General features: G+C 45.6%; 1 protein-coding gene across 2 annotated transcripts; it reads left to right on the top strand.

The window, feature by feature from the left end:
- On the top strand, window positions 1–13057 carry abcd3a (ATP-binding cassette, sub-family D (ALD), member 3a). 2 transcript variants are annotated; one of them, XM_080020602.1, is made up of 23 exons: window positions 1–112; window positions 866–899; window positions 1068–1166; window positions 2483–2571; window positions 4029–4098; window positions 4582–4679; window positions 5571–5694; window positions 6122–6178; window positions 6336–6478; window positions 6559–6628; window positions 6917–6986; window positions 7090–7187; window positions 7328–7419; window positions 7867–7958; window positions 8075–8147; window positions 9187–9250; window positions 9348–9425; window positions 9797–9862; window positions 10048–10137; window positions 10229–10348; window positions 10488–10592; window positions 11693–11749; window positions 12013–13057. In XM_080020602.1, the coding sequence occupies exons 1-23, from the start codon at window positions 3–5 to the stop codon at window positions 12088–12090; spliced, it is 1977 nt and encodes a 658-aa protein (XP_079876728.1). In that variant the 5' UTR covers window positions 1–2; the 3' UTR covers window positions 12091–13057. The 2 variants fall into 2 exon arrangements, with proteins under 2 accessions (XP_079876728.1, XP_079876729.1); XM_080020603.1 differs by lacking the exon at window positions 4029–4098 and adding an exon at window positions 2864–2933.
- The last annotated feature ends 551 nt before the right edge of the window (window positions 13058–13608 follow it).

Raw genomic sequence — 13608 nt, 5'->3', positions numbered from 1 at the left:
ACATGGCGGCCGTCAGTAAGTACCTGACAGCGAAAAACTCCTCCATAGCGGGCGGCGTTCTGTTCGTTCTGTACCTGCTCAAACGAAGACGACGGGCGAGCAAACTCAACAGGTGCGTGTTCGACCCCTTCCGCGGCCGTCGCGGCGGTTTGAAGCTCGACGCGCCGACAAGTCGGAGGCTGCCCCTTGTCTGTGACTTGAACGGTGCTAAGTAAGCTAGCATCCAACTTAGCTGCCCTGACAGCTGCGCGGCGCGCTGGAGCGATCACACCTAACTTGACCTATTATGACTTGTGTTACGGTATATATATATATTTTTTAACTGTTGATTGTATCAGCGATGTAGTCACTGCCGCAGTTTCTCGCTAATGTATTGTCATTTGCAACGGAGCGGATGTTCATAACGATGACTTCATGAATGGCTGGGCGATATATCGATGTTATAGTCACGTCCAGATATCAAGTCTCATGTCGCTTTATGGGCATCGACACCAGATTGTCTTTCTGTTTTTTTGGTTATTATAGTTTCGCCGGTATTATTAAATGTTGCCCCTAAGGTATCTCAGTCCGTTGCACTTCGTTAAAATAATGCATCTTTCCACTCCGTAGACGGTTCTAGCTGTTCTAACCGATGTCTTTACCTCATTGATAGCAATATCTGATACAATAATATTGTTTCTCACACATTTCTTGAGTGTAAATGTCTCGGGAGAGCACCGATATATCAAAATATCGTCCCATCATCAAAATAAAGGCATTCGTCAAAAGTATTAAAGTAGTGACATGGGATTTTGTTCACATTGCCCAGCCCCATGTGAAATCGTTTGTGTATCAGGCTTCATTAAATATATCATTCTTATTGCAGTAAAAAAGGAGGATCCGAGTTGGTCGTGAACGACGTAAGTTTATTTATTTTTTGTTTGAAGCCTTTGTGTAATTGCACAAAGGGGAGTAAATGAAGTGTGTACAATATCCATTAAATGTCCTGTTGCCCCCAAAGTTGTGTTGTCTGCCTCAGACATGCCTGGAAGACTGCCTGATATCCTTTGCTGGCTCTGTTCTAACAGAAAGATGGCAAGAAAGATCGGGCGGCGGTGGACAAGTTGTTTTTCCTCCGAATCTGTCGCATTCTGCGCATCATGGTGCCCCGTGTTTTCTGCATGGAGGTAGGCCACGTTCTCAGACGCATTTCTTTTTGTCAACCACTGTACCATCTCATTTTGGCGTGACATGCTTTCACGCTGCAATCATTACAACCATATTCCTTTCTTTGCCAACATAAAATCATAGAACTGCTGCTATCGCATCGACCCCGCGGCACGTTACGAACATGTGAGGTGTTTTCAATCCTCCACTTCAGCCTGTTCAAGGAGGTCACACCGAGATAAGCGGCACTGAAATATTCTCTGACGAGAGCCGAGGGTGATAAATTAGCGGGGATTGGCCTTGAAGTTATTGCTGCCATACCATGTTGTATCACCTGGCCTTGTGCTCTCTAGAAATATATTTTGTGTCTCCATTGCGTAATCTCCACTCTTGACTCATCATGCCTTGTCTGCGTCCTGCAGTGAGGCTCCCCAGACATGTGTCCCCGCCAAACCTGTTGGGTGCGAATGGCTCATTCGAGAACAATTTGCAATTTCTCTGTTCCCCGGGCCAAGGCTACACCTCGGGTGAAGTTGCTGTTCAGACAGCGGAGAAGATAAACAAACAATCTCAAACAGAAAGGCGTTAGTCGAGGCGCTAGTGTGCCCTTCGCAAAACCGAACATTTAAATGAGAAAAGGCACGGTGACATAAGAAACAAATAAACCCCCAGGGCGACCTGTTTACCACTTCACCAACAGGTAGAGCCGACCTCCCCCCAGTATACTCCCTCTACCAAATTGAAATTTGACATGATCGCTAGGGCAGATTCTTTTATGGCTCGTTGTAATGCTCGTTTCTAGGTTTTGGATAACACAGATTGCCCGTCTCACCCGCTTGTAGTTCCTTGACGTGGGTATGGTGCAATGAAACCCCAGTTCAAGGTACAGAACTTATGCAAAACATTTTCAACTCAGCAATGCAAAGTTACGAGACCTGAGTGGGGTAAATCAATATTTGGAGAGGAAAATACATTGTGGCGCTAGTGGCTGTTTGTGGTGGTGATGGTGAGGGAAATTGGGGCCAGGTCTGAGATTAACTTGTGTGGTAGAAAATGTAGTCCAGAATTGCAGCAAAGAGTGCTGAAGTTCACAGAAGTGGCAGGCACCCTCAACGGCTCGTTTTGGCCGTCAGCAAGTGGTGATCGAACGGCGTTGCACATCGTCCGAACATGGACCGTGAGCGTTTCTAAATTGTGCAACACAAGACGGGGGCAATTATATAGCTGGCCCTCAAATAGAAGGGGGGAAAGAAATGGGGAAAGCAGCTCAGGCAGCAGGAGCCCCCCCCGGTCTTCCTTTCAGATACACTAAGGTGGTTTGCCGTCTCCCCCACAGACGGGCTACCTCCTGCTCATTGCCTCCATGCTGGTGGCCAGGACCTACTGCGACGTGTGGATGATCCAGAACGGCACCATGATTGAAAGGTTCGATTCCACACCACTGTCTTATTGTTTTGTATTTTTGAACGACTCTTTGGAACGATTGAATGAATTCCTTTCGGGTATGTGTGTGTGTGTGTGTGTGTGTGTGTGTGTGTGTGTGTGTGTGTGTGTGTGTGTGTGTGTGTGTGTGTGTGTGTGTGTGTGTGTGTGTGTGTGTGTGTGTGTGTGTGTGTGTGTGTGTGTGTGTGTGTGTGTGTGTTCTCGGGGAGTGTCCTGGAGTGCTGTTCAGCTGCCTCGGCAGGTTATTGATTTGTCTCGTTCTGATTCTCCACAGCGGTATTATAAGCAGAGATATCAATCTGTTCAAGGAGCACTTTTATTCCTACATTGCTGTCATTCCTGGGGTAACTGCTCTTGTGCCAAACCAATAATCGGGGCAGGGGTTAACATCAACTGTGTTTCATTTTGTTAATTTTTTGGTGTGGCACTCAACCCATAACATTGTCCTGAGTCAACATGGGACCGTATTATTAACCTGTGGGCCTTTGAGTGTCGTGCTAGCACCATGTGCCTCACTGTAACAGCTGGGGGATCGAAATGTAATAGAGGAATACCACTGAATTTAAATTTCCCTGTATTTTGTCAAGACCCCACAGAATTCGATTCGATCCACAATTCAACGACAAAAGAGGAGTTTGCGCCCCGGTGCAAATATACAGTTTGTTACCTTACGGAAACCCGGGAACCGACAATCTCCGAAAGCTCGTGCATGGAAAGGGACAAACTGCTGCGCCGCTGGTTTAAGCAAGGCCTGCACTTGAGTGCAAACAGGCTGTAGAATGTAGAAATATATCGGTGCATCGGTACATAAGTTAATCTGTAAACCCAGCAGTAAATTTTTTTTAAGCTTTTTAAATGCTTCAATTTTGTGAATTAGATAACCCCATGTCAAGTCAGCTCAAGGTAAATGGTAGAATACAATGACATATCAATGTTTAAATTCCGGCGCGACTATCCATGTGCCGGCGTTACAGTAAGAAACATTATCTCCACTGAAAGTAACTAAAGAGGAGCACAGTCAACTGAGTAGACGATGGAGGACGCCGGTGTGGAACCTTGTGGCTGTCTGAAGCCAGGTGTGACCAACAGAAGTAGACCTCGACATGAGCTAGAATGTCCTTCATAAAAGTTTGCTGGCTCCTAGTGCCTTAGGACCCGTGGGTGTCTCATGAAGTGCCTCGGTGCCAGAACACCTTATGCTGGTATGCCGCACAACATAAACATGAGTATAGCATTATACATATTGCTAAATTGAGTGGCATTCCCCTATTCATCACTGTCAGGGCTCCTCTGTTTCTGTGTATTTGTTTGTTGTTTATTATGAAATAATTATTATGACTATAAATGCTTCCATTGGACAAAACAACAGTGAGTTGAAATGGTATCACCTGCCCTTGCCATGATATGTGCTCACCCTCTGTGCATGTTGTGGTTTGCAGTGCAATTATCGGTCGCTCGACTAAAGATTTCAAGACCTACTTGTTCAGCTTTATCAAATTCATGCCACTTGTAAGTTTTGTATTTCTTTTTTCTTTTCTTCCACTCCTTCCTTGTATTCTCTGGTCTTGCGCGGGCTCAATTGTCCCCGATGTCCATTTGTACTGAGACTTTGTAGCCTCTGGCCGCACAGAGCCAACCAGTTGAATTTGATCAAAGCACTCACAGAGGAGACCTGATTGTAACGCCATAACATCAGCTCTTTGTGGTCGTCAACTTATTAACAATATCAATGTCTTCTATTCAATTTAAATGTCCCACTCTCAATTCATTATAACCTTTATGTAACTGAGTACAGTAGTTTCATTAATTTTCCACTTTTAATGCAAGCGAATCTACTCCTGATCTTATCTCTTTTGTGTAGATCATCAGACTTTCCCTACTTTTAATTCCGAAATCTCTTAACAACCCTATCCTGTCATTCACTCTTTAACTGTTAGGTTGGTATTATAATGCCTAATTCTAATTTCACATGCGATGCCTGCCCCATTCCAGATAGCCTTGGTGAACAACTTCCTGAAGTTCGGCCTGAATGAGCTCAAGTTGCGGTTCCGTGAGAGGCTTACCAAGTACCTCTATGACCAGTACCTCCAGTGGGTACACACACACACACACACACACACACACACACACACACACTCACACTCACTTTAATCGGCTTTAATCACTGTGCTTGTAATTAATATGTGAGGTTGTGATCTAGATTTGTAGTCGTACTGGAAAATGGCTTAAAGTATAAGGAAAAAAAGAAATATAAGTTTATTCATCCAAATATCAAATTACACATTTGTGATTTTTTTTTTGATTTTTTTTTTCCCCCCTTCCTGTCACTTCAAATTCAGAACACAAGTATGTGAATGTTTTTATGTGAGTCAAAATTTCCATCTGCAAGTTCAAATTGAATATACAAGTTCAGATTTTTGTTCTCGCATCCTATTCTGAAAGCGCTCACATTTTGCAACCTGTTTACCTTCGTATTAAACACACACCTGGTGTGCCCCTTTGCAGGAAACCTGTTTGCACAACAGGAATTTCCTTCAGAACGCCCAGATAAACCCGCAGGAATGGGTTGTAGAGATTTGGGAATTCGAACACTGCCAAAATCTGTTTCCCCTCCATAGTGTGCGGATACCTTCTGTCTGCGCCGCGCAGATCAATACACACCGGTGGAGTTTAGAGCTCTGCACAGCGTGCACCGCATCCTACGTGAAGGGCCCTTCAGTCTGACAAGAGCGACTTGACATAAAAGGGTTTCAAAACCTCTGATCTATACAATATTATACAACCAGTATTATAAATAATGGATTGGATCGGTGAGCTTTAAGAGTCTGAATCAGTCCCAGAAATGAAGAAGTGGTATCTGTTCAATACTCACAGCTCACAATTAAACATAATTGCAGCGTGAATTTACTGTAGCCAGCCTAGGACATCCATTTTTTTTTTTATTAAATAAAAATGCACTCCGTCCCATCTTCTCCTTCTAGGGGCTACACATACTACAAGATGGGCAACCTGGACAACAGAATAGCCAACGCCGACCAGCTGCTGACCCAGGACGTGGAGAGGTTCTGCAACAGTGTCGTCGACCTTTACTCCAACCTCAGCAAGGTACCCAAACACTGCGTTTGTCGCATCCCACCAAAAGGACGTCTCACTTCCGGCCTTCACCTCGGCAGTGAAATGATTTAGTCAAATTTTTGAGTGTCTCCGTTTTTTTTCCCCTTGACTCCGTCTCATTTGTATTACCACGTCAGTTTGATCAAAGTTATTGCAAAAACGTGCACAAGCGAATGAGCTATTAATGTGTGATGGTGCCAATTCAGAAAACAAATCCCCCTTATCACATGCACTTTTTTAAACGGAGGCCTTCAAGCCCTTTAATCTGTGGAAAGATTTACCCTATTATCGCCCCCTGTCATATGACAGAAACTCAAACAACTGTGGTGAACTGTTCCTCCCTGGACGACTGCTCAAATAGTCCCCCAAAGACTGACTTTTCCCCAGAGTTTAAATGGCTTTGTCCCTTGTCCCGCAGCCACTCTTGGACATCGGACTGTACATCTTCAAGCTGACCAGCGCCATCGGAGCCCAGGTACTTTTGAATGAATTTGCCGCTTCTCTATTTCTGCAACACGTCGACCCGAAATAAACCTAGGTATCGAATGTTTTCCATCGTCAAGTGTTTCAAAATAGAACAATAAAATGGAATCGTCTTTTTTTTTTTTTTTTTTTTTTCCCCCCCGCCCCAGGGCCCGGCCTGCATGATGTCCTACCTGCTGATCTCCGGCCTGTTCTTGACCAGACTGAGGAGGCCCATCGGCAAAATGACGGTCACGGAGCAGCGCTACGAGGGCGAGTACCGCTACGTCAACTCCCGTCTCATCACCAACAGGTAAATAAATAAACAAATCCCTACCAAATTCCTACCGACTACCCCCCGCTGTCTGAATAACGGCGCTTTCTTTCCCCCAGTGAGGAAATCGCCTTCTACAATGGGAACATGAGGGAAAAGCAGACCATTCACTCCACATTCAAGAAACTGGTGGGTGAAGCTTTGAAGTACAGTGCAGAATTATTATTATTTTTTTAATTAAATTTCACTTGTGTGTTTGAGTGGGGAAGGGGAAGGGAGGGGGAATCTCTCTCTCTCTCTCTCTCTCTCTCTCTCTCTCTCTCTCTCTCTCTCTCTCTCTCTCTCTCTCTCTCTCTCTCTCTCTCTCTCTCTCTCTCTCTCTCTCTCTCTCTCTCTCTCTCTCTCTCTCTCTCTCTCTCTCTCTCTCTCTCTCTCTCTCTCTATATAATTTGTTTATTTTTTGCTACAACTTTGCAGGTTGACCACCTCCATAATTTTATCTTCTTCCGCTTCTCCATGGGATTTGTGGACAGCATAATAGCGAAATGTAAGTTGACGGCCATCTTGTACATCTGGAAAGCGCGCGGTAAATGGTGTCTGTGTAACACTGTCCGTAACCGTAACCTGGTCCTTCTGCATCTCCCACCCAGACATAGCCACAGTGGTGGGCTACCTGGTGGTCAGCAGGCCTTTCCTGAACCCGTCCCAACACCGACACCTGCACAGCACACAAGCTGAACTGCTGGAGGTCAGAACACACACACACTCACACACACAATTGCTCTAAGCCCCTGCCTAAGAACTGACTTGAATTATAATGTATTAGAATGTTTAGTAGCCTTTATTTGCTATGAGGCCTTAAGCTGCCGAGGCCTGCGTGTCTTGCAGGACTACTACCAGAGCGGCAGGATGCTGCTCAGGATGTCCCAGGCCCTGGGCAGGATCGTCCTGGCCGGCCGAGAGATGACCCGCCTCTCGGGGTGAGAACCCAGACGACCGCCCCAGACAATCCCGTTTACATAGTCGGAGCAACCTGTGTTTGTCGTCAGCAAACACGTTATTTGACTAAATTGTATTTCAAATCATTTTAATAAAAATGTTTGCCGTAATTCTACCTTAGATAGGTTTGATCCCGCAACCACGCCTCCACTTTGATACCTGCTCCTTGAATAGCGCTTCAAGGAGCACAACCTAATAGCAATTTTATTTTTATTTATTTATTTATTTTTTATTCTGCAGATACGGATTTCAATTACAAAATGTGCTAGCGTCATGCCTCTACCTTTTTAAGATGTGTTTTTTATTAAACTATCTGTCAACGTCTTGTCAAATGAAACATTGGTGTAAACACAGCCGTCCATAAAACTTTTAATTTGAAACCACGCGACACGGAGTCATCGTGTGCATGTGCGTGCGCCTCCCTGCAGATTCACGGCTCGCATCACCGAGCTGATGAAGGTGCTGAAGGAGCTCAACGCCGGCAAATACGAGCGCACCATGGTGACCATGCAAGAGAGAGGTATGTAGTATAGGTTGTCGCCCCCTCCCCCCCCCCCCCCCCCCCTGTTGAAACGCAGATACATGCACGCAATGTTTTACCCATTCCGGTTTGTTTGCATTTGGTTTGCGTTTCAGAGTCCAGCGCCTTGGATAAACTCATGCTGGTGCCGGGAAGTGGCCGCATCATCAACACAGACAACATCATCAAGTGGGAACCTTTACTTTGTACCGTTGGCACCGAATGTGGATCCCCGTCGTTTACTGCGGTCAAATTAATAGCAAAATAGTTTGCAAGGGTTTTTGGTTAATTCCAATCAATGCAAATGTATCGTAAGGCGTGAAAGCAGGGAGAATCATGAGTCGACTATATAAATATGGAGACGGCTTTGCTAAAGGACGTAACAATTAGCATGAAGTCCATTACAAATTTAAATATTGCTCCGTGGCTGGCTCGCCTGACTCATCTCTTCAGATGAAATGGCCGCAGGCTGCGCAAACACAATTTACAGTTGTTGTGGTTTATTTGCCAAACATAGCACATATTTGAATATTCTGAGTTTCTCTTGCAGATCATTATATAGATCTACAACTCTGCCTTTGTAAATTTGTTTTGTCGGTGACAAATGAACCCAGTTGACAGCTCTGTAGATGTTTGTTTTTGTTGTTTATATTTGTTGTTTATAGAGTCATGGCCTCAAGTATTGGAAATTTCCTACATCAAAGTTTACATATTTGTGTAGTTTTACTCTGTCTCTCAATATTTCAACTGCTTTGGGTCTGAATTAGAAAATGAGGGGTGTTTAGAATGTGCAGTGAATCTTAATGTGCTGTACTCAGACATGTCGAACAATTGATATTTTGGGGAAAAAAATAATTGTTTGTATTCAAGATGGGAATTGACCGATGTGCTACCCAATACGACGACAATATTAACTCACTTTCATTCTTACTTTGGTTGAGTTTGTGTGAAACATAATATAAAGGTGGTAACTGCAGTGTTACTACTCATATATCAGTAGTAAGCTGTTGTATTGTATTCAGCAGATTCCGTGGTAGCGGCAAATATTGAATCATTACGTTAAAGCCGCAATCTGTAACATTGGACAATTAGTGACAAATGGCGGAAGGAAGGCGTTAGAAGAAGCTACTCCGTGTAAACTACGCCAACATTGCCACGTCAAAGTGGTGTGAACTCGAGCCTTCACTCGTTATCGCACTGACTGGATGTGCCCCGTCTCCTGCTGCAGGTTCGACCACACCCCTCTGGCGACCCCCAACGGAGACGTCCTCATTGAAGACCTGACGTTCGAGGTCGGTCCTCCTCCTCTGTTTTCCGCCCCGCCCTTTGGGTCCCTTTGTTCCCCTCTACCGCTCAGTCATTTATTCCCTTCTTCCTTTTAACGTGAAGGTGCAGTCCGGTTCCAACGTGTTGGTGTGCGGGCCCAACGGCTGCGGGAAGAGCTCCCTGTTCAGGGTCCTCGGGGAGGTGAGGAGGTTTTTTCCCCCCGAACCACGGACGGCTTGGTCTTACCCGGCCAAAGTCCAGTCTAGTTTCAGTTCCTAATCCAAATTTAAATTCAGATTTCCAAAGGTATTAATTAATAAACACACACTCCATGTTTATTTATAATTAAAAGAAAAGTGTGTTTTTTATATATATAATATTTGTTTTATACATGGTAGTACAAAAATAAAAAATTCCAACTGCAGGTATGGTCTTCAATATCAAGCGCAAGTGGTTGGAAAAAGGTCTTTGTCTTTTGAGGTATTTTAATCTAACTTGACTCCTACAGACGACTGAGAATCACTGTTGGGAATTCGGAATGAATTCCTGTCTTTGTCTGCGTGTGTTTTTAGCTTTGGCCTTTGTTTGGCGGGCAGCTGACGAAGCCTGAGAGAGGGAAGCTCTTTTATGTTCCGCAGGTAAAGAATTATTTTCGTTCCCATTGTTCCGTTGATCGGGTGAGAAGCAGAATACAAGCTGTTAAAAAAAACAAATGGGGAGAGAAATGAATTGAACCCTTTTCGTGAACTAACTGGTGGGTGGAAAATATTCCGCACGCGGAGGCAAATGCAAGATTGAAATCTGTGTTTGTGTCTTTCCCCAGAGGCCCTACATGACCCTGGGCTCTCTGAGGGACCAGGTCATATATCCAGATACCTACGAGGAGCAGAAGAGGAAGGGCATCTCCGACCAGGTACAGAAACGCACTCGCAGACGCCATCTTCGGAGGCAGGGGGGAACCAAGGGGTTTTTGGGATCGGTTCAGGCATTGTTTGTGTGTGCAGGTGTTGAAGGAATACCTGGATAACGTCCAACTGGGTCACATTCTGGAGAGGGAGGGCAGCTGGGACACGGTGCAGGACTGGATGGACGTCCTGAGCGGAGGAGAGAAGCAGAGGATGGCTGTAAGACCACCACACACACACACACACAGCCTCTGCGCCGTGTATGGTTTCGTTTTGACCATAAGACGCCCCAAGTAAAAAGCTATCGGCATAATTTCGGCCTGACCCACCGACCTTGACCTTCCACAACTTTGTGCAGATGGCCCGGCTGTTCTACCACAAGCCCCAGTTTGCCATCCTGGACGAGTGCACCAGTGCGGTGAGCGTCGACGTCGAAGACTTCATCTACAGCCACTGCAAGACGGTAGGACCGGGCCACAAACTGAGCCCTGACCCGTATCCTGACAACTTAACCGGGAATGCCTGTCGTTCCCGTGTGAAGATATTTCAAATTTGGGTTCAACATAAACGAGGTACAAAGATGGTCTTTGTTCCGCCTCACGGCCGGTGGCCCTGCAGGGGGTGCCACTGAGAGCACAGACAACCTCCTCTCAAATGAGAAGACAATTTAGAGACCGCACAGGCCCGGTCTGGCCTGCAGATGCACCGCATTGTTTCACTTTTGAATGCGAGTCGTCTGCCGCATTTCTGTCGAACGCGCGCGCCCCCCAAACCCTGCCGAAGTCCGCCCCGCTTACGGCTCAGTTTATTGTCATTGGAGAACACAGTTAAAATGCAAATTATTCTTGTTTTCACAAATCTGAAAAAGGGTTTGAAATGCTCTTTAGGCTTTTTATTATAATGTAGTTCAGGTTTGACTACCATACGTACATTAGTTCTTTATCTAGACCCGGTCCTACACGGCCTGTGTGTAGAGGGGGAGGATAAATAAATAATAACTGTGAAATCCACCCTTTCTCTGTATTCACAAATAAAATAATGTTTTCACGAATCTAAAATAGGATTTTACATGCTGTTTAATATCAATACAGTCACACAAACCATTCATCATGTCCTGTTATTGAAGTTCAGCCACGCACTAGTTATGTCTGTCAGAGGCAGTGCGCTATCGAAAACTCAGAGGTTTTTGGACGTTACTCAAAAATGTGGAGTTTTCCAAAGCACCAAAACGTCAGAAACTGCCAACCGGGTCGCTGATTACGGAAGTAAAACAAAACGCAGCTGTTGTCGTGTTAGCGGTTAGAGTTTACGCTGGTGGACCCCCCCCCCTCGGCGGACCCCTGGCTGGCATAGCATCTCGCTGTCACAGTGAGGGATTAGTTCTCATTTTGTTGCAGTTGAATCCCATCAACGCTGCTAACACACATTCTGTCACGCCCCTGCCTTTCACCGGTTTGATTTGATTTGTGACGGAGATCAAGGTGGAGGAATCAATCTCAACCTGTTTTTTTTTTTTGGGGGGGGGGGGTTTTCCCCTCTCTCTTCTTCTTCTCTGTCCCACAGGTGGGCATCACCCTGTTCACCGTGTCCCACAGAAAGTCCCTGTGGAAACACCACAAGGTAAGAGACCAATATCAAGCACCGTGATCGCTCTGGGGAGGAGTGGTTGTTGTTGTCGTTGTTGAGCGGAAGATAAAACCCAAATGAGTGTGAGAATCCATTGATTCATTTGAAAGAATTTGACCAGTACAACAAGGCCAAAAACAACGCGCTTGTACCAAACGTGTCGAGCCGACGGGAACGACGGGGGGGACGCTGCCCGTGCCGTCCGACTGGTGTGACTGCCCACGTCATGTGACCTGTGTGTTTGCGTTTCTTTCAAGTACTACCTCCACATGGACGGGAGAGGCCACTACGAGTTCAAGCCCATCACGGAGGAAACGGTGGAGTTTGGCTCCTAGGGCGTCGGCACCGCCCCCATCCCTCTCCTCCTCCCAACCCTCAAGTGAAGAAACGCCCGGTCCACTAACTTTCTGCAGTCAAAACAGAAGTTGCTAGAACTAGGAGAAACTGTTTTTAATCAATTGTAACCGTTTGTGTGTTTGTTGTTTCCTTATTTAAAATGGGTGAAATATGAATGATCTTCCTTGTTTAAGCTGATTGTAAATAACTTGTAATTTAAGTCCCCAACACTGGGCAGAAACTTGTAGCGATTGTAGAAAAAGGCCAAATCCAGACGCCTTCCTCCATGTGCCTGTAACCTGCGTTCTCTTCTCCGGACGGTCATGACGTAGATTGTACAGATGCCTTTTTATGTGACTCTGCAAGCCTATCTGGTCCCGTTGCGTGAGGCGCGTACGCGTCGCCTTGAAGATCCTTCCCGAAAACGCTGGTTGCACAAATGGAGCCGACCCTTTTGCCCTCTGCAAGGAAGAATGACCACGGCAGCACAGAAAATCAAATGTATCAGCGCTCGCTAAGCTGTGTGTGTGTGTGTGTGTGTGTGTGTGTGTGTGTGTGTGTGTGTGTGTGTGTGTGTGTGTGTGTGTGTGTGTGTGTGTGTGTGTGTGTGTGTGTGTGTGTGTGTGTGTGTGTGCGCACGCACGCGCACACTGGGCGCGAGGTTCGGACGATGGCAATTTCGGGTAAGGACCGGTTGCTCACGAATATACAGATGTTGCCGGAAGCCTTCAACTCCCCCTACCCCACCCCCTTCTCTCAGCTGTTATTAACGGTTGTTTCTCTTCTTCTCAATGTAATGTGTAACACTATTTTAAGTAAAAAAAAATAATTTTTTTTAAACAAAGTGTAAAGAGGAAGCCTCCGTAGAACTTTAAGGGTTTATATGGATGGCGGATGCTACTAATCATGTGAAAGGGTACTCAAGAGGAGCATGGACCTGCAATAAACTAGAATTCCTGTACTCTCTTTTCACCTGTTCTTGCTTCTCTTTCGTGCAAGGGTTGGACTGCAAATTGCACATGTGAATGAATGCCGAGGTTAGGTGAGGGAGCGTTAAATGATCGACTGGCTTAGCGAGCTCCAGGCGACGGGTAACCCCAACGGCTCATCCCTTGAGAAAATTGGGTTTTTGGGCTACCGTCGCCTGAAGAGCGTCAGCTATTCAGGCAGTTCAATCAAATTCAGAAGGGGATGAACTGAGGAGGAAAAGGGAAGTCTGTGGTCTTCAAACACCACAAATTAATTTTTTATGTTTTTTCAGTAAATCATATTTCTGTAGTTTGCCGTCAGAAAGAAAAGATTGGGGAGATGATTCTCAGGGCTATCAACGGTATCTACCAATCCTTCACATTACCGGGAGTCTTGTGATTCAATTTTGTTGGTAGAAATGTTGCGCAGTGCAGCCCGCAGCCTGGTATATGAATTGAACATAGAGGTGTTGCAGGATCTAACACAGACTAAAGATGAGTCACTTAATAAAGAACCTTTGGTCTCGTGTCCAGTACACGCCTCAGTCA

This window comes from Zeus faber (genome assembly GCF_960531495.2).
Source record: "Zeus faber genome assembly, chromosome: 19".
In the NCBI taxonomy this organism is placed as follows: domain Eukaryota; kingdom Metazoa; phylum Chordata; class Actinopteri; order Zeiformes; family Zeidae; genus Zeus; species Zeus faber.
This window is presented reverse-complemented; position numbering and strand designations above follow the sequence as displayed.